The sequence below is a fragment of the Cyprinus carpio genome, chromosome A19, assembly GCF_018340385.1.
Source record: "Cyprinus carpio isolate SPL01 chromosome A19, ASM1834038v1, whole genome shotgun sequence".
Lineage (NCBI taxonomy): Eukaryota > Metazoa > Chordata > Actinopteri > Cypriniformes > Cyprinidae > Cyprinus > Cyprinus carpio.
In genome coordinates, this window is record NC_056590.1 from 12,518,504 (window position 1) to 12,540,143 (window position 21,640).

General features: G+C 36.9%; 2 protein-coding genes and 1 long non-coding RNA gene across 6 annotated transcripts; 1 reads left to right on the forward strand and 2 right to left on the reverse strand.

The window, feature by feature from the left end:
* Nucleotides 1-444: 444 nt before the first annotated feature.
* Nucleotides 445-4,128, forward strand: tril (TLR4 interactor with leucine-rich repeats). Its single transcript, XM_019124786.2, has one exon. It carries the CDS (start codon nt 840-842, stop codon nt 3,114-3,116), a length of 2,277 nt encoding a protein of 758 aa, XP_018980331.2. The 5' UTR covers nt 445-839; the 3' UTR covers nt 3,117-4,128.
* A 706-nt stretch (nt 4,129-4,834) lies between these two features.
* Nucleotides 4,835-14,483, reverse strand: LOC109111796 (cyclic AMP-responsive element-binding protein 5-like). 4 transcript variants are annotated; one of them, XM_019124784.2, is made up of 11 exons: nt 14,355-14,481; nt 12,880-12,950; nt 12,561-12,654; nt 11,155-11,258; nt 10,617-10,810; nt 10,220-10,283; nt 10,023-10,103; nt 9,196-9,501; nt 8,898-9,119; nt 8,683-8,782; nt 4,835-6,139 (listed from the first exon to the last, which is right to left on the reverse strand). In XM_019124784.2, the coding sequence occupies exons 2-11, from the start codon at nt 12,931-12,933 to the stop codon at nt 6,003-6,005; spliced, it is 1,356 nt and encodes a 451-aa protein (XP_018980329.1). In that variant the 5' UTR covers nt 12,934-12,950; nt 14,355-14,481; the 3' UTR covers nt 4,835-6,002. The 4 variants fall into 4 exon arrangements, with proteins under 4 accessions (XP_018980329.1, XP_042632502.1, XP_042632504.1 ...); XM_042776568.1 differs by lacking the exon at nt 4,835-6,139 and having other exon boundaries at nt 6,266-8,782; nt 14,355-14,483; XM_042776570.1 differs by lacking the exons at nt 4,835-6,139; nt 9,196-9,501 and having other exon boundaries at nt 6,266-8,782; nt 14,355-14,483.
* Nucleotides 14,484-17,177: 2,694 nt separating this feature from the next.
* Nucleotides 17,178-21,079, reverse strand: LOC109077302. Its single transcript, XR_006162629.1, has 3 exons — nt 20,284-21,079; nt 19,313-19,384; nt 17,178-17,843 (listed from the first exon to the last, which is right to left on the reverse strand). It is a non-coding gene; the product is annotated as an uncharacterized LOC109077302 (long non-coding RNA).
* Between the last annotated feature and the right edge of the window lie 561 nt (nt 21,080-21,640).

Sequence of the window (21,640 nt, forward strand, 5' to 3'; positions counted from 1 at the left end):
CTTTTACTGATTCTGATTAGCAAGTCATTTACTTTGGTCTAGTCTAAAAATGTTTGAACCATTGGTGGTCTTTCATAAAATGAGTGCATGAAGTATCAATATTATTTTGTTTTATCGTTTTTATTTCATATATATTTTAGGGCCAATAATTAAAATTTAATTTATACTGCCTCTAAAAGTTTTTAAAAGTCATAATAAAGTCTGGGTAAACAAACAAATGCAATAATTGTTTTCCTGATTCTATATAGCCTGTGTAATGCTACAATATGAAATTATCATTTGGAAAGGTGTCAAAAGGCAGTAAATATAGGAATTGCATTTATGTTCTCCCCATATCTTAATCCTACAAAAAAAAAAAAAAAAAAAAGATTCTTTAATGCAGCCTAAGGAATCGTTAATCTGATCAAGAATCTGTGTATCAAATTCATATGCACGCTTGTGTAGGCTAAATGTCGTTTAGTGATGTCCACATCTGGAAGAGAATGGGGCGGGCTGATCCGTGCCTGAACTCGAAGATGACTATGGTGTGTATTTGTGTGTGTGTGTGTGTGTGTGTGTGTAATCTGCAACAGATGACTTCTTGGGGGATGAGAGGGTCTGACGGAGGCAAACGTTTCCTCGGCTGGAGCCACATCAGCTCGCAACGGTTGTGCATGGATATATCAATACAGATCAAATTCACTATGCATTCGTCTTATAGGTAATCTTAGTGATGCCTGTACCCGGGCGGCAATGCATCTGTAAAGCTTCAATAGGCCTAGCTGGCGATGAAGACCTTGGCGAACCTGGACTGAAACAAAGGAATGTATTGAGTAGTTTGTTATTTGATCATCACTGGAATGGCATATTTGCTCTATAACTTTTTTTTGTTCAGCAGTGGAGCGCTTTTATTCTTCGCGTCTAGTTGGGCCATTTGCCCCGAGCGATGCGAGTGCCAGCACGCACAGCATATCCTCTGCGCAAACCGTGGTCTGCGCGCGGTGCCCAAAGCGCCGCAGGTGGAGCGCGCAGAGGATGTGCGGGTTTTCGGTATTGCGGGAAACTTCATTCAAAACCTTAGCGCGTTCGACTTCATGCGCTATGGGAACCTAATCAGGCTAAATCTTCAGTTTAACCAAATAAGGAATATACATCCTAAAGCATTCGAGAAACTCTCCATGCTGGAGGAGCTGTATCTGGGCAACAACTTAATCTCGACAATACAACCTGGGACTCTAAAGTCGTTGAAAAAACTCACAATATTATATAGCAATAACAACGAAATCAAAGACTTTATTTCCGAACCTTTTAGTCATTTAAACAGTTTAGTCAAACTGAGACTTGATGGAAATTTAATTGAGATTTTAAAAGAATCCGTCTTCAAAGGACTGACAAATTTAATGTTTCTGCACTTAGAATCGAACCAGCTTCGCCACATTGATCGCAATGCGTTCGCGCGGCTCAGCAAACTGCAGTTTTTAAACCTATCAGATAATAAACAAACAGAACTGCGCGATGTTTTCACGTTTTCCCATCTTAATTCACTAACAACTCTTCTAATCGCAGGCAACCAAATAAGGCACATTGGAAATCACGTCTTTCAGAACCTGAAAAAGTTAACAAAAATCTCTCTGAGTCACAACAAGATATCAAAGCTGGACAATGAAGCGCTGAAGGGGCTCGCGCGAGTTAAAGAGCTCAAGATTGACAGGAACGAGCTGACAGAGATCCCGGCTGGTCTACTCGACCCGCTCGAGCGCATCGAACACCTCGACTTCAGTGACAATCACATATCTCGCGTGGACCCCGGTGCTTTCGGCCACCTTTCACTTCTAAAAATCTTAAAATTGAAAAACAACCGTCTTATGAATCTCTCCGGTGGAATTTTCGCCACGAACGGCGTTTTGTTTCACGTAGAACTGAATGGGAATAACTGGACTTGCGACTGTCGGATGGAGAAGCTTAAAAGCTGGATAACGCATGCGCATTCTCAGGGAAAGCTGTTGACCGTGTTTGTGCGCTGCCTTCACCCCCCAGTGGTGGCGGGAAAATACTTGGACTATGTCAGCAACTCCCAATTGGGAAATATGAGTGGTCAATGCGAGTCAGAACCTCAGCCAATGGAGAACCGAGGAGCAGTAGTGGAGTCACCGGCTCTCCAGGAGGAAAGAGAGAAGCAAGGAGGTGAAAAACATGGAGATGTAGGTGTCCAAGGGGATGAGAGGGAGCAAGGGTTTGGGACAACACTAGAAAGAAAGAAGGAGAGGAAACTGGTCAGCTCAAGGCCAAGACCCACAGCTGTGAAAACAGGGAATGGCTCCTTATCTGATTTTCCAACGACGATGGCCACGTTCTTGACAGGCCACAACCACAGCACCTTTGCTTGGGCCCCACAGGAGCAGTTTAACCTGCCCTTACAAGACAGAGCCAAGCATCATGACTCAACAATTGAAGTGATCACTGATGCATGTCAATTCAACCGTCACTCCATCCTGAACGTTAGTGTGGAAGATGTCACTTCCAGTACAGCCACTGTCCGCTGGAGCACCACTCTCGACGCTGGACTAGTTCTTGGGAAAGAACTTCTCTTTCGGGTTTTATTTGACCGTTTCGGGCATGCTTTTCGCTTCCCACGCTATGTTTACACAGATGGATCCGACCGGGCGGTGACCCTCCAAGAGCTCCGCCCAGACTCCACCTACATTACCTGTGTGGAGAGCGTTGTGGGTGGAGCTTTGTGTCAGGTTGCCCCCAGAGATCACTGCACTGGATTTGTCACACCTTTGCCCTCGGTGACAAGTGAAGTCAACCTACAGCTTGTCACAGTAGCAGCCCTGGTGGCCAATGCACTGCTTCTCCTTCTGGTGGGCGGAGTCTGGCTGGGGCGTGTGTTGAAGAGGCGGATCAGAAGCAGGAAGTCATCCACTCATGCACATGTACGCCACATGTACTCAACCAGACATCCATTTCGCTCTACTGTGGCCACTACCTGTGTCTCTTCTGAATTCAGCGGTTACCAGAGTGGCAGACAACTGGCTGAAGAAGGTGACCTCATCCAGTTCCCTGGTGACCATTTCTTTGACAACAGCCATGCTCGGAGAAAGGATGATGCCATAATGCTTAGATACTCAGACTGAGTATTGTGTGTGTGAAAATAAAAGACAATTTTGGCAAAACAATTTTGGCCACAAATGAGTAACCACTGAAACTGCAATTCTTTTTCTTTTCTGGTTCTTCTTTTCTTTTGATTGATTGTCTAAGCCTCAGCTGCTGGTTGGCAGAATTGCTTGATATTTGAATGATCGTCTTTCTGTCTTTGTAGATAATATATTACTTATTTACCCGGTGTAGATATACTGCAGTATTCCAGGCATGTATATCAATCCTTAAGGTACAATACAGGAAAAGTCTTTTGATACATTTAATATGTTTCACTTTCATTATTGTTTTTTTTCTTTAGTTTTTTTTTAAATAAATATGTTGCCTAGTCTGTATTAGTAATTGTGTAATGGTTTCCATGTTTTTTTTCTTTATAATTAATTTAATTCCGACATTCAAAATTCTACAATAGACCTTAGTCAGGTTTAGACGCCATATTGAACTGAATGAGATGAAGACAAGGCTGTGAGGGAGAGAGTCCCCCCCCCCAGAAAGACATTTGCTATGTTGATAAACAGTGCTGGGTAGTAACTGAGTACTTGTAATATGGATTACGCAATCAGATTCCAAAATTTTAAAGTACTTTTAATTAGACGTTTAATATAATTTTTTTTAAATGCTCATAATCAGATTACAGTTACTTTTTTATAGATTACATGACTACATATTATTCTCACAATGGCAGTAAATTATTTATAATTTATTGATTCACCCCAGTTTATTTTATTTTATTGATCCTTTTTAAATGAACCTACCATTGGATACATGAGACTAATCATTATACAAGTTACTAAACACTGCTGATGCATAGCTGTGAAATACTTTGTCTTCATCCAATGACCTTCACAAATTTTTAATACTGGAAGTCTGGAAAAAATATTTTTCCTAACCCTAACCCTAAATCTGAAAGACTTTGGCCATGTAATATAATATTTTCATGTTTATTAATGTTTGGTCATGTAATGTAGAGATTTCCAAGGTTTTGATATTTTTATGATTTCATTAATTATTAGCTTTTCATGAAAACCCTGCTGTAGTGATATGTTCTTTGTATGATACTACTACTAATGTGTATATATATATATATATATATATATATATATGTGTGTGTGTGTGTGTGTGTGTGTGTGTGTGTGTGTGTGTGTGTGTGTGTGTGTGTGTTTGAGTGTGAGTGAGTGTGTGTGTGTGTGTGTGTATAATATGGTACACAATCACATTCAAGTCTATGTGATAAACGACTTCAAAATAATCTAAAAGTAAACAAAAAGTAGTCAGACTACTAATGTTGCTAACTACAGTTTCTTTCATGTCATTAGTATTCAGTAATGGACTACAGTTTATAAGCAATCTACCCAGAACTGTACAACAGTACAATCCATTGAACGCACTCTACTTCTATCACTCACAGCCTAGTTTTCATTCCTGTCAAAAATTGGCGCTACCCTCAGGTCTTTACCAAATGAATACATGAATTTAACCATAAGATGGCGCAATAAACCACGTTTTCACAAGACTTGAACGGCAACATTGTAAATCCACAATTCAGCAGTCATTTATTTAAACTATCACATTGTAGCACATGCAGGCAATCCTGAGAATAATTCAGCAAAAAATATAATACACTAAAGGCAGCGTTGTATCCCAGCATTATTAAGTTATTAGCATGAACTGTGAAAAAGAGATCAGAGCATATGGATACAGATATTAAGTGCTTTTTATTAAAAATGGCCACAAATGTGTACAAAAATAGATAAATATTTTAAAAAAAAACTTTACATGCATAAAACAGTTTAAACCTGCAGAGTTTACAAACATTCTTTTTTCCACATGTCTAGATTCAGAATTCCGTATTACACAGAATTTATAGCCATATAAGCCTTTTATTATTATTATTATTATTTTTTTTTTTTTTATCAGAGATGGTACACATGCTTGCATGTCATTTCCAGGAAATGTCAGTACTGACATTTTGATTGTCACTGAGCCAGTTAGTGTGAAAAGATTGTTTATACTTCTAAATTGTTTTAGGAGAATACAGACATTCAGAGTGACATGAGTGCGACATGATTCCTTTATTATCATTCCTATACATGATTCTGATGTTGGCTCTGTCTATATAAAATGAAGACTGTAACAATCAGCTTTAGCTGCATCATCATGAATTTATAAAACTAGAGATTCCTATTTACAATTGCAAATGTACAACTGCCCTGATTCAATGCATTTCACACAGCCTTGCCATTAGTTTCAGGATTTAGTGCACACAGCTGTCACTGAAGCTATCAAAGCATTTACACTGAAAGTGGCCAGAAACAAAACAAAACAAGACACACATATACACACAAATGTGCACACATACTCTAGGAATAAAACTAAATGAGTGTCCCTGAGAAAGATCAACTATAAAAAAGCACGAGGAAGAGTGTGAGAAGACAGAAAGAGAGGTATGAAGAGGGTGAAAGACAGGTTTGAGAATAAGAAAACTAATTTGGTGAGGGTAAAAGGACAGTTTGTTTTCCAACACTGCAATGAATCACAGTGAGGTAAAATTAAAACCACTGGAAACATCCATTTTACCCTCGGCTGATTACCTGAGATGTCAAGGGCCAGAAGTATAAACAGACTTTTAATTTAATCATTCTATGCTTGAGAGTTATTAAACATTTCAGACATATACTGTATGTGATGCATACATTACATTTAAGTCATAAATCCAAGTTTAAAACTCTGGATTAAACATTTTGCTGTTTAGTTTTGCCTTTGCACTGATGGGTACCTGTTTGGTCACAGGTGTCCCGACCATATGGCTCTAAAGAAGGGTCGTATTTTGTGTTCTCATTAGTTTCTGCTCATGTAGAAGCATGTTATAGTTGTGTGTTGTTAGTGGAGTGTGAGTGTGGGGTGAGGTGAGTGTGTGGTAGAGCCGAACTTGATGTTGAGATGCTGTTGTGTTGGATTGCATGTTGCTGGACAGGACTTCCTGTTAGACTACCTACTCCACCTAAACATAAATATGAAAGAAATCAATCAAAATAAGGTATATATATATATATATATATATATATATATATATATATATATATATATATATAAAACATAATATAAATATAAATATTACCATTAAAAACTGGGGCTAGTAAAATTTTTTTTTTTTTTTTTTTTTTTTACACCAAAGCTGCATTTATTTGATCAAAATACCATAAAACAGTAATATAATGAAATAGTATTCAAACTTAAAACAACTGTTTTCTATTCAGTTATGATCACTGTCTTGTGCTTCTCGGTTTTGTGTTCATGGCCTTTTATTTCGAAGGGTTTCCAGTGTTTAGTTCATGATCCCCTTGTTCCTTTTCCTGCCTTATTTGTTTCCATAGTTACCCCTATTAGTTGTCATGACAATTCATTAGCTCCACCCCCTTGTGTATTTAAACCCCTGTGTTTGCCCTCTTCTTTGTCTAGTCTTGTATGTTTGTTTGTTTTTTTGGCTGTTATGTATTGGTTTCCTCCTGGTCATGGTTTCTGATAGTTCCTTCAGTAAACCTTTTCTACATTTGAATCTTCTTGCCTTCATCCTTGAATTCCACCAAGCATAACAGAAGAGACAAAACACGGATCCAGCAGAGGAAATTCTGTTACACTCTTCAGTTCTGTGCCCTTGCTAATTATATAAATTGGAAAGATGCCATTTTGAAAGACTACTGCCATGGTTTTAATAAACCTATAAAATCACTCATTCCCAAATGGGTAAATGACTTTACCATAGAACAATACATGGACTATGCTCTTCTGTTAAGTGGTTCCCCCTTCATGGTGGGAGTTGAGGAGGACCCTACCTATAAACAATTTTTTTCATGTGCCTCGACCTCAGATGGCCACAGAGCACACTCCACCATGGATTACGGTGCCAAGTCTAGTGGTTACAAGCCCAGTACTCACTGCACTTCCTAGTGCAAGATTCTCAACACATGCTAGTGTGGCGGCCGTCACTTATGAGTCTTGTCCCAACATGGCTGCCACTCTTGAGTCTCAGTGCTCTCAAGCCTGGCAATCTCATAGGTTCTTCCACCATCTGCTGCACTTCCTGTAACTTTCTGTGTGTCTTTGCCATACACGCTTCCTCTGAGTTGGTGGTGACTGCTGCAGAATCCCCCGAGGTGGTGGCGTCTGCTCCAGAGCCCGCTCAAGCCCCAGAGCTCAGTCTTGTGTTTGCACCAGCTTTTCCACCTGATCCGCCGTGGTGGTCATTGGCTCTGCCTGCTTTGCTGAAGGAGTCCCCAGTTCCTTCAGCTCTGCCTTGGTGGTCCCCAGCTCTGTCAGCTCTGCCCTGGGGGTCTTCAGCTCTGTCCTGGTGATTTTCAGCTCAGCATTGGTCTTCTGCTCCACTGTGGGGATCTCCGGTCGCATGTGCTCTTCTGTAATGGTCTTCTGCTCTGCCTTGGTGATCGTTGGTCCCTCCTGCTCTGCCCGGCTCAGCCCTGGCCTCCTGCTTGGCCTACTCTGCCGGTTCTGCCTAGGTCACCAGCTCATCTGGCTCCACCTTGGCTCTCTGGTCCACCTCTGTCTCCTGGCCCTCTTCCTGGGCCCTCTGGCCCTCCCCCGATCCATCTCCTGGACTCTTGATTTTGTTTTAGAGTATCTGGAATCCGATCCTTAAAGGGGGCGGGAGCTCTGTTATGATCACTGCTGTTACTGTTTGATCACTGTTTGTTCCTTTGCCTGCCTTGTTTGTTTCCATTGTTACCCCTATAAGTTTCCATGACAATTCATTAGCTCCATCCCCTTGTCAGCCTAGTTAACCCATGTATTTAACCCCCTGTGTTTGCCCTGGTTATTTGTCTAGTCTCGTTCGTTTAAAAAAAAAAAGTATTGTCCATTTTTGTATTTTAAAATCCTGTAAATTATTATTGTGATGCCATTGCTCCAGCCTTCACTGCCACATAATTCTTCAGAAATCATTCAGATATGCTCGTTTGGTGCTCAAGAAACATTACTTCTTATTATCAATGTTGAAAACAGTTGTGTTGTCTAATATTTTTGTAGAAACTGTGTACCTGTTTAGTTACACTGTTTTGTGTGTAAGTCTTCATTGTTACTTTTGTGTTTAATAAAACATTGTATTACTGTAATGTGTCCAGACTTTATATTCTTTAGTTAAAATTCAAATTTGAAAAAAAAAAAAAAAATTCTATTTCATTCTTATTCTTAATGGTGTTCTCTAAAGATTTTCATCACTTTCTCCTTCTTCTTTTTTTTTAATGAATGTAGTACAATTATTTTGATTTAGATTATACTATCATGATGTATGAATAATTAACAATTTAATTTATTTATTTTCAATTTACTCTTTTCTTTGGAAATAATTGTTAAAGTGTAAAAAATCATAGTGGCCCAAAATTGCATTAATTTTAAGCAATATATAATTATTATTATTTTGGGGTGAAATATGATTCAGACATGTTGTTTCATAGGTTTTAATGAAATTCAAACATATACACGGGTATGTGTGAGTAGGCAGGAGAAAATGAGAAAATGATTCATACTTACTCTGCGTTTCTCTCTGTCTCACAGATACAGGACAGTCTTTATGTGCAAGAAGAATTTGCTTCAGTTGAGAGACTTCTGTCCTGAGTGATGTCACCTCATTCTAAGAGAAGACAAAATATATAAACAAAGCAGCAAACACATGAATCTACCATGAATTTTCAGTTGTATTTACTGCTAGGTAGGTACCTGCACAAATTATGCATGTGTAAATGTACCTGCAGCTGTAAGTTAGTGTGTGTAAGGTCCTCAGCCTTCCTCTCCAACGACATCACCCAGACCTTTCTTTTCTGTCTGCACCGCGTCGCTGCAGCTCTGTTTCTCTCCAGAAACTTCTGTCTGCGCTCATCTGGGTCTTCCTCTGAAGTCCGTCGGCGTCTGCCCGTGGACAGCAGTGGAGGAGATTGTGGGCACGGGGTCTGTTTCGGTGTGGACGACATCTATAAAACAAATATTATGTTGAATATGACAGTAGATTAATGAAAGTCTTTTAAAAAATCAGAGTTTGACCTAGACCTGAGTAGGTATTGTCTGATGTGAAAGGGGAGGGGCTGTCTGATGGGTGGAGCCAGGATGCAAATGAGCAGGTGGAGATTGGTGAGCGTGGCTGTAATGTGATTGGTCTTGGCTTTGATGTGGATGTACAAGTCTTTGCGGTGATTGGCTGTGGCAGTGCTGCTGGTATGCATGATGATGAGATGCGGATTGTAAATGGGACAGTGGGTGCTGTTGTGACGACATCATCTCCATCATGTGGCAAAGCGGATTCTGACTGCCATTGGAAACTGCAGGTTGGCTGTGGGCTTGTATAACCTTTGACCTCTGAAGGATTACAGATGGGGAGAGATGGGTCAGAATGGCTCCTGGGGTCACTGTCAACATCATTGTCATGTAATACTGTGGATAATTCATGCTTTTTAAAAGGGAAATGCCCAAAGCAAGATTTGCTTTACCAACTTTTACTGGCAACAATGTGTTTTTACTTTCTACATCTAAGGTTTTCTGTGCATGAGGACTGTTTGCAATGGAAGGATTACTTAGCACTTTTAAGTTTTTCAAAACACAGAGAATCTACAATGACGCCAAAGTCAGATGATAACCAGGTCAAGCCAAAGCCTTTGAAATTCAGTCCCCTCTGCTTTCTGAAAAGAATCAGTGCATGAGAGAGTGTGTGTGTGTATGCATGGTAACACTGCATGTTTCTGAATTAGATAACTCAATCAAGATGTCTACATTAGTTACAAAGCACTGTGGCATTATAACCTCTGTCTGACTTGTAATGTTTCTATAGAGACGTCACAATCCTGTAAGCATGGCGTCAAATAATTATTATGGGGTTGTACCTGAAGGGAGGAGCATGAGCCAGAGGGGGTGGGGCCTGGTATGCCAATCATACTACAGTTCATTGACAACTGCGCCTCCATCTGTCATTTTAATAACATATGAAATTATTATTATGATGTAATAAGAAACAGAGGCATTATTTTGATTCATATTTTACTTTGCCGATTGGGTTTGAAATGCTTTCAGGTTTACTTACATCCATGGCTGATGTCCCAGGCAATGCATTTGTCTGTCTGCTGTGCAGACAACTGGGTGCAGATCTGTAATGTCAGTGGGATTCTCATTAACACTGACCAATAGAATAAAGTTTAGAAAGTTTACACAGGGCTGCTATTAGTGTAGCACATGAGTTCCTTTAGCTAAATTTAAAAAAAGTATATAATAATTTATGGTAAACATTAATTTGCAGTATTCTGACATCTTTAAACTGGGAAATTCTGTATAAAGATGTAATGCTGAGATTGCATTGCTGTGTTGCATCAAATCAAATACCCCCCCACCCCTAAAAAAATTGGTGTAAAAGCACTTTTTCAGTTCAAATCTTGACCTTTCATGGGAAAATAAGAATATAGGGGTATTTTGGTAATACTCACTGTTTATTTGAAGTGGAGTATGTGGCAGTGCATTGAGACTGAGGCTGTGAGCTGTGTGTGTGGAGCTGGTTCTGGTTGAGATGAGCCAGAGCACACTGCTGCTGTTGCTGTGGTTGAAACTGATGATGTTGACTCTGCTGAGGTTGTGTCTTAGTGTGAGGCTGGTTCTGACCTGACGTCTGAGCAGAAAAGTTCTAAAAGCAAGAAAATATTTAGAATTTAGTTAGCACGTATATGCTGAATATTCCAATATTTAGAATATTTTTTTAAATATATTAAGAAATGCTCCTTCTCCTTCTTCTATGGACCACTCCCCATATAAGTAAATGTGAGTATAAAAACGGTTTGATATTTAATACTCTTAATCTGATCCTCTCATAATCTGATCGTTCAATTCTTTTTACTACAGTCCATAAGAACGCATACAAACACAAGCAAGTGCAGAATATTTAATGCTACTTCATACAACATAGAATTTATGCAAACATTTATTCCTTTGACATTTGTGTAAGCTTTTGAAACATGCATTTCCTCTCACCAGTTTCATCTCCTCCTCCACCTGTGGCTGGTTAAGCTCCAGGTCAGTAAAGAGGCCCACTTCCTCACATTCCCGTAAGAAACGGGTCGGAGTTGGAGTCTGATCTACAGATGAATAAAGAGTACATGTTTATCACAAATGCAAACAACATCATCAGATTCCACACACAAAATGCAATTATGTTGCAATAAATATAGTAAAAATACAATGGAGATTTTTATTAATTGGGGCACATTTCAGACACACGGGTAATTCAAAGTGTTTCACATAAAAATAATCATTAAATATAATCATAACAGGTGTATAAGAAATAAAAATTGAGTTTCAATTATAAACATAAAAAAGTTGTTTATATTTTAGAAACAAATATGTAAAAAGAGAAGAATACATAAATAAGATGAAACAGTCAGTAGTAATATTGTATTATTTTATATATTATATTATAAATATACTATATATGTTATTATAAATGATGTATATTGATTAATATTAGGTTTATCTATGCATATTTGGAACATCTGATTTTTTTTAAATAACGTGCTAGAAAACATTGGTTCAAGTTTCTAAAATTACTAAAATAGTTTAGAAGACAATTAAAAACTTTTTTTAACTGATTAAAGCTTAAGAAAATGTGTTTCTATCTTTCTATCTTTCTATCTATCTATCTATCTATCTATCTATCTATCTATCTATCTATCTATCTGTCTGTCTGTCTAGATGTCTATCTATCTATCTATCTATCTATCTATCTATCTATATTTCTAAAGAACATAGACTAAACACATGTAAACTGAGAGGGCAAAGGAAATTTCTCAAGGTCAAGGAACAAAAACTTTAAAGCAGTAGACCAATATCAAGTAACCTCCAGGCATTCTAAACAAACGTAGAGAAACTAGCCCTCTTCTAAATGTCATGAGCGGAACTTGTCTGAAGTAATCTACTGGCATGCTCAAAAATGTAAAAAATTAACCCTATGTCATAAACATGAGCCTGATTTTGCTCTTGTTGTTTTGGTAATTCAGGGGTAGTCTAAACTAAACTACTTTTTCTAGGTTACTATAAAAGGGGTCAGAAGGTAAAGTCCTTCTTTTGTTTTTTATGTAAATGTTTCTGTCACTGCAATGATGGCTCACAGACCCCAGAGGTCAAGGGTCAGGCTGATGTTTATATGTCAGACACTGAGTTTCCAGGGTAACAGACATTGTCTAAATCCTAAATTAGATGAGATGGAGAGCATGACCTATCATGACACACATTCGCTTTTCACAGGCTCTTATATTACTGAGCTAAGTAGATTGAAACTCTTTAGCTGCACAGAAGATATTAAAACTGGATTGATAATAAAACATTAACCTTTGATATGAGGGGTTAATTACGTGTGTTTACATTTATGAACACACCCTTACCTGAAAGCATACTGTCACACTTAATAGAAGGGAATTTAAGGGTCATCTCATGTTTGTGCCTGTGAATAATTAGGTGATCTTCTCTTTGGAAGCGCTGCAAGAACAAGAAACATGGGAGGCCGTGACAATGCTGAATAACATAGAAGATACATAGTTGTTCCAATATGAATCATAATTTTTCAATAGTAATTCATTGTGAAATGTGATTCAATTTAACAGTGTAATTGATGGGTAAAACTGGTGAAAGCATACATAAAACACATAGCTGTAGCTCTGACTGATATGACAAACATCAGCAAACTGGACATCTGTTACTTACCTGAGAGCATCCAGGAGCAGTGCATACATATGGCCTGTCCTGATCAACATTCATCACTGAGATCTAAAAACCTAAACATACATATACACACACATGCACACACACATACAAACACAAGCACACAAGGGAGATGACATTAAAAAAAAGACAGACAGACAGATATAAATAACACCTATATAGTGCCAAATACAGATTAATTATTTACATTTTTCAGTGTCTTAGTTCTATCTATCTATCTATCCATCTATCTATCTATCTCTCTATCTATCTATCTATCAGTCAGTCCATCCATATAGAAAGATACATTTAAAATGAAAATTTTATGATAAATAAAATAAAAAATGATAGATAAATAAAAGATGATAGATAGATAGATAGATAGATAGATAGATAGATAGATAGATAGATAGATAGATAGATAGATAGATAGATAGATAGATAGATAGATAGATAGATAGATAGATTAGAAATATTAGATGAGTAGATAGATAGATAGATAGATAGATAGATAGATAGATAGATAGATAGATAGATAGATAGATAGATAGATAGATAGATAGATAGATAGATCTATGACATCCAGTTAGTGAAACATAGTTTTAAAAATGGATGAAGTATTTGAATTCCTCTCAGTTCTCTATATTTTACTCACATTTCCCTGTTTGAGTTCTCTTCTGTTATCTGTATGTGATGTATTACATCATAGTCGCGCCTTATAAAAAGACCTACTTGCCCTGTCACTCATAACGTTAGCATTCCTCTAGTCATGACATCATCTTTTAGTTCAGCCGGGGCGAGAGTCTGAATTGGCAAGACGGGTCTACGGTGCCGATGCCAATAGTCTAACCGGCCTGCAGCATGACGTAATGGCGAAACCGGAGGACTCACGCGGTGTCACGAATTTTACAAACCCAAACAACAAGATCAGACATCCTAGCCAGGGGCAATAATGTGTCATTTTAGGAAAGAAAAAACATCGTAAAGTTGTCCGAGTCACTTTGGATTATGCGTGACGTCAGATGTCATGCAGTGTGTAAAAGAAAAGGAATTTAATAAAACCAAAGCAAATGCAAATATTTAACTTACTCATTCAAAACACGCGCACGTGTGCTATATAACATTTAAAAATGTTACATTTAAACAGACTTTGAACGGCCAACTGTCAAACAGCCATTCACCTAAAACGCGTTGTTGACAAGTGACAATCTTAACTAAAAAAATGACAAGACATGCATTTAATATTCTAATACTCAATTTGTCTGATTGTTTGGTGGTGTCACACCCCCTTAAACAGACATTCAAACAGTTTACCAACATTTCAATGGAAACCGGCACTTTGACAGATACCAACTTGACAGTAAATCAAGAACAAAAATCCCAACAACACTGAACAAGACAAGCGTTACGTCTGTGTTTTGAACTAAGCGTGAAATTATATTCACAAGCGCGAGTGTAAAATAGTAATACTAACTTACCTAAACGCACGCAGACTGAAACAAGCAACGCTCCTCGCGCTGGGACGAAGCACGCTGAAGTGAAACGCGATTACAATATGATCTATTTACAGAAGCATTACATCACCTCGCGGTGACGTCACGTGGGATTCCTGAACTTCTAAATCATTGCGGTCTGCTTTTTAAAAAGAGGAGGGGTTTCAGACCGCGCGCACCCGCCCACCGGAGAATGTAGCGGGTGTCTGATGCGGACATTGGCGCGTTGGGTGGGGGGGGTGGGGGGGGGGAGCAAGAGGGAGGCGCTTCGCTCGGTGCTTGCTGCGCCAACAGCTGTCTGGAGCGGTGCGCGGGACGGTCCCGTGTGATGATAGAGAAAAGAGAGAAAAAGGGCACGTATAAGCTTGTTAGCCTTTGGTTTAAAACGTTAAATTACAAATTGTTACCAGCCATATTTTTGTTTTTCAGCTGGTCAACGATATAAACTGCATGCCTTCTTTTCTCTCTTTTCAATGAGATTTTAATGTGAATCAGACAGCTTTAAGAAGGCTGTATGTGACTATTTACACATATTGTCATTTTCAGGCAGTCTAAAATTTAGATCATTGAAAATGCATCAGCTACACTTTTTAGAACCTAATAAACATACAAATACATTTTGGTCGGTGTGATGATAATGTTAGTGGTTGGATTTCAGTTCACTAGAAACAAGGCAATGGATAAAGACTGTTTTGTGTTATGCTATAGTCAAAATGGTTGGCATAATGCTTCATAAACAAAAATCTAAAGCCACAAAGTGTGACACGAGCTGTCAGAGATGTTTAATATAATGGTATTAGCCTGATGCATAAGGAGGAAAAACAGGTGCCAAGATTTTTAAGCTTTTCACATTCAGTAAAGTAGATATCTTGATGAATTCACTTGCGACAGGTTATTATAGTTTAATGTAGTGTCTAACCATAATGTGTTAAACTACTGAAAACAGATGTCATGATTTCACATATATGACAGAATGTGGATACATTCAGATTATCATAAAACTAAGGGGTGTGTCTAATGTTTAGAATGGGGTGGTCCTTTTGTGGTAAGCACTATAGGGAAAGAATGAAAGAAAAAGGCAGAACAAGTGGGAGGGAAGGAAAGAGAGAGCGTGATTCATTAGCCTGCTCTTAGAATGCTAGTAGCTGTTTCCTCAGCAACACCACAAAACAGGAAGTGGTAATGATGTCACATCAAACTCCAGCCTTAGCTTACTCCTACATCTATGAGTATGAATCATACACACACAGAGACAATGCAGCAGAGGACATGCACCCACAAGTCTCACATGACATCATCCATGGTTCTGACATGATATAATTCACCTTAAAAAGGAACTGTGTCAGGTTCATCTTTTGTTTCACCATTTAAAGTATACATAATGATATTGGTGGTTTTTGCTAATTAACAAAAATTAAAAAATAACATTTACATTGATGCATGATTTAAATGATTTAAAAAAGAGGAACAGCAATTTACTATATAACAATAATAAACTAAAATGAAATGCTGACTCTCAGAGCTATATGTGGTTATTCTTTTAATGTTTTCTCAAATTTTGGGGCATTTTTGGTTGAATGTGAATGAATATACAATATGTGCATGTGTGTAACAGGTCACATGTCTGTAATTTTTCACATCCTTTGTAATACTTCAATGTCTCAAGGTAGATCTTCAAAGGTCTCAAAGATTTACTGAACATGAGTGAAACTGTATTGGATTAATCAAGCATTTGGAACTAGATAAATCCTTAACCCTTTGATGTTGTTCAGTTATGTTGTTTGACCTGGCATGACCTCCACACAGTTTCTAGCATCTGGCATTGGCTGCTTAGGTCTATCTTGTTTGAGGCAGATGGTTGCATTTACTAACATCTGGCTGGCTTTACATTATAACATTATATGATATGTCCCAAAAAGCTGTCTGCAGGTTTATGAGCTTTTCAGTACAATTTGAATCTTGGGAGTTGTTTGTATATGTACTGTGTTCACACAAAATTATGAAGCTGAAGAGAAAATATTATATTTCAGGAGTAAATGTTTATACAAGTCCATTTGTTTAAAAACAGTGCCATGGAAAATATTTTGTAATTTAGTCTCTCACTTATTTACATAGGCCAACGGCAGAGAACATTTATAACAGGGAGATTTAACGGTTGATTAACAAGTGATGGTCAGCACATTGTCACTGTCACAGGCTAATCAACGGGGCATTCCTCCTGCTCTTTGTGAACGCAACCCCTTATGGATGCTTGTGTCACACCTGACAGATTCCCAGTCTTGTCAAAGTTTTAAAGAGGTGAGAGGTCAACATTTTTCTTTAGTAAAAAAAAATCCAGTAGGTCCAGTAGGTACAGTAAAAACTAATTACATGACATTTATTACAAAATATTTGCTGTAATTGTACAAGACTACACTGTAAAAAGGTTGCTGTAAATTTTACAGTAACTTACTGGCAGCTGGATGCCAGTAAGTTACTGTAAAATTGTTTACAGTATCATTACTGTAATTTCATTTACAGTAATAATAATGCATACTGTATTAATATTTACAGTATGAGTACTGTATTTTTCAATTACAGTACAAGTACTGTATTTTAATATACAGTAATAATACTGTATAGTGTATTATTATTTACAGTATGAGTACTGTTTTTTTTTTTCATTTACAGTACAAGTACTGTATTTTTATTTAATTAGACTTTTTTGTAGATTTGAGTTTAGCTTCATTTACTTTATTATTACAAAATTAATTAAATTTTAATCTACATGTCACAGGTAAGGTTGCAATAAAGTTGATGAAACGGATCTAATCGCAGCAGTCAAAGTTTTATTTAACATAGAACTCAAAATACTCCGAAAACAAAGCAACAAAACCAAACACAAAAAGACAAACCAATTAATGAAATTAACAACAGGTGTAACTGATGTTTAACGAATGAAAAACCACTAGCTGTAAACTATAAATTTTTTACTCCCCAAAAATAAGTTCTCATGAACATTTGTCATTAAAATATGCTGTTTCATTGTTTAACATTTAACAAGTTCAACAAATTAACATTTAACATTTAACAAATGTTACAAGTTTAACATTTAACAAGTTCATAAGTTCTCATGAACATTTGCCATTAAAATGTGCTGTTTCATTGTTTAACTATTTCATTATTTAACATTTACTTTAAAAAGTACATTCTACAAATGTGTTTGAATTCATTCTGTGTATTTGTAACATGGCTAAAAATTTAAATTGGCTGCAAAGCAGAATAAGCCATTACAAAAATCAAACAGTAAAAACATGTTTTAGTCGTGTTTTCTTTCAATAATTTTGCCAATCGAATTCAACAAACTCTCTGATGAAAGATGCCACAAGGGGATTCAGGCTGGCGATTTTTCTATGCATCCTTTTTCCAGATGCCCGGCTGATCTGTGATTTTGATAGGCATTTGGTGCCATCAGGGTTTATTCTCAGAATGAACCTGCAACCACAAGAAAAAACACATTTATCAAACCACTGATTTCCCAACAGTCATAACATGGTGCTGTATGCACTTTGATGTTAATAAAAGCAATATGTACTATATAAATAAATAATTAATTATACATTGTAGACAGATTATAAACTAGAAACTAGCTCACTACTCACTAAATAAGGCGTGAAACTATCTAAATCAAAACATTCATTTGGCATTTGATTTAAAAATAGTATAAACCAGGTGAGTTTGCAAGTTTACCTAGCATGATGGCTGGTTAGCTTTACTAGCGATTAGCAAGCAAATAATATAATACACATTCATTCATGAAAATGAGTGCTATTTTTTAATGTTTAATCTGCAGTGATAATGAACTTGCTCAGCCAGCTGTGTGTCATCATCTTACCCAAACATTGGAGTGTCCGTGCTCAACTAAACTAGCCATAAGGCAGAGGCGGCATCTATTACAATGGTGTAATGATTCAGTTCAACTCCCAAGACAAGACGATGCTCACCCGACTGGCCAATAGGAACGTGGCCCCGCCCATGACACAATTCTCACAGTGAAAGCAAAATCCTGACACGAGAGCAAGAAATTGCATCGAGAGCAAAGAAAAGCGTTTCGAGAGAAACACTTTTTTTTTTTAGAGAAAATGTTTTCACACTGATAGCAAAAAATATATATTTGAGAGTTTTTTTTCCAAAGTATTTTGAGAGAGATTTTTTTTCTCAGAAATAATTTTACAAATTTCAAATTTATATTTTTTTATGTTCTATGAGAAAATACTTTCAAAACTTTTTTTAGTCTCAAATATTATTATTTTTTGCTATTGGTATGAAAACTTTTTCTCTCAAATATTCTTTTTTCTTTCATGAAATGCTTTTTTGCTATCAGTGTGATAACTTTTTCTCTCAAACTTTTTTTTTTCTCTCAGATCTTTTATTTTCTCGCATGTAATAAAGACACAATTCTAACTCCATAGAAGTGGTCACAGAATAAGAATATGTAAATAACTAAATTTTGACAAAAATGTCAGATAGAACCTTATAATTCCAAGGGGACGATATTACAAAGATTTCTGAAGTATCAAGTGACACTGAAGAATGGAGTAATGATAAAAGGAACACATTACATTTTAAAATATATTTAAATACAAAACAGTTATTTTAAATTGCAATCATATTTAAAAATATGACTGTGTTTCTGATCAAATAAATGCAGCCTAAAAGCTTTAGAATAAGAGCTTGTGATGTACAGCCTGGTTGGATTGGCTGCTGCCTAAAATAATTTACCTCTTTATTTACAAAATATTAATCTTCAACGCGTGTTCAAGAGAGCAATGCGACGCATGCATGTTGTGTTGACACAAGAGCAGATGTTCAGTCAGCTCTCGTGTGTCCGTCTGCTGGTAGATGTTGACCAACTTTAATCTCAGCCATAGTTACAATTAAAAAAGGCATTTTAATAGACTTACCAAGTGCAATCAGTCTTGGGGTACTGGGCAAAGAGAGGCTTCTCTCTGCATATCTGCTGGAGTTGCAGTGACCTAAAAGTAGAGCAATTAACAAAAGGTTGGGAGAAATTAATTACATATATAGAGAACATACTTGCATCTTGTTTTAAAATACATTTCAATGTGCTTTCCAATCAAGTTTATGCTTATATGTCACTGTGTGATATCTTGTGATACAACCCCTTGACCAGCCCAAAATATGCACAACAAAAAACCCCTATAATAAAAAAAACATCATTAACAGGGTGCGATTTGCCGGGGGGATGGGGGGGATTTCCCCCCCTCTGGTCTATGCATCCCTGCCTCTGCTGAATAACTTATATCCCCGGTGGGGATAAAAACATCATGCAAACCCGCTCTGAAGTCCCGATCTGAATCAAATGATTCGCGATAGACGCTTTGAAGTCCCGATCTGAATCAAATGATTCGCGATACGCGATCCGATTGAAGCGCTTCTAAACAGTGAATCATTTTGCGACGCAATGGTTTAACTGATTCGGAGTTTCAAAAGCTTCGTTGTGTTCTTTGCTCTCTTTCTCTAAGTAATTTGTTGTTTGAATAACCGTGGACATTAAATCATTACAATTAATAGGCCTAACGCAGGCTTACAATGTTTTTATTAAACTGAGATCACACTAAATACAATTTCCGTCGTATTAAAAACATTTCATAAAAATTTTCAAAAGCATCCCCCCTCTGTTTATTTCACAAATCGCACCCTGGTCTTTAGTGTTGCCTCACTTTTCTTTTCGTACTTCAAGATAGTTTGCTGTTAACGTAAAGTTTCCACAGAGTCCTCCTGCTAAGCTAATTTACATTAAAGAGGCAGAGGAACATTAAAAAAGCTCTCTTTTTTTCTGTCTCACTAACTATTAGTCATATAAGAGTGGTATAATCACCAGCTTTTCCTCATTGAATTGATGTTAGCTTACCAGTTTCTTCAGATAACGGTAACCGCCAGAAAATAACTCCAAGACACCTCCGACGTTTCGCGGTTCGAACAGCAAAAAACTTTAAATGAAAACAAAATATTCACTTCAAAATACTGTTATAATACAACCTCCGTCTTTAGTGTTGCCTCACTTTTCTTTTCGTCATTCAATATAGTTTGCTGTTAACGTAAAGTTTCCACAGAGTCCTCCTGCTTAGCTAATTTACATTAAAGAGGCAGAGGAGCATTAAAAAAAGCTTATTTTGTTGCTGTGTCACTAAATATCAGTCAATGTAAACTTTATTCACCCCGTTGAAGTTGCCATAATGATGACGGCAGTAACAATTGTAACATTACCTCCCGCCTTGACAAACAGGCAGAAAAAAAGTCTCTTGACGACAGGAATATTGTCCTCACATTAACAACTCACTCAATTTGCAGCACTGGTTCGTGTTAGGTTGCTGTTAATAAGTGACTGCATTTGAAAATATCTCGGTTTTACATAAAATAATTACAGAAACAATACTAACCTTTTTGTTGAGTCTTTCCTCAGTTGCCCCAACCAACCGAAAAAAAACTTGAAAAGAATTCTCCGTTGTCATTGGCCAGTTTTTTCGCGGGCATTGTCGCTACTGTAAATCGATTTACAGTAGAGAATAATTACAGTACTAAACATATATTTTCCCATAATCCTTTGCTATTTACAGTATTATACTGTTGGCACATTTAACAGTATTATACTGTACATATTACAGTAAAATACTGTTCAAATTACAAAAATCCGTTACAGTGTACAAATGAAAAAAATGTACTGAAAGAGTCGAGATGGTGGTCATTTAGAAGAAACAGATCTGAAATCATTAGATCTGATACTTATGCTGCAAAATTGGTACAGAAAGCACACACACGCACATGCATATATATAATGAAAAGTGCATTTACACACCATTTAATGTGGCACAGAGGTGGCATAAATGTACTTATGCAGGAATTACAATCACTTCACTTCACTGTAAAAAAAAAAAATCCTGTCGCTTTTGCATTTTTATGTGTTAAATTAGCAAGACCATGCTGACAGTAAAATCTCTTTATAGCCTAGCCTTACTGACAACCATCATATTAACAAGATAAAAGAGAAAGACATATGATTAATCAAAATGCATCACAATAAAGTATTTAATAACATTTTTAAAATTAATTAAATTTTTTTTCTTCTGAAATCATTTTTTTTTTTTTTTTTTTTTGCTGTCATACCAATGTACTCCACAGTATATTTAATTTACACATAAAAAAAGAAATAAATAAAAAGGCCAATGCTTTACTATTGCATAGTATGAATTATAAATATTATTATTATT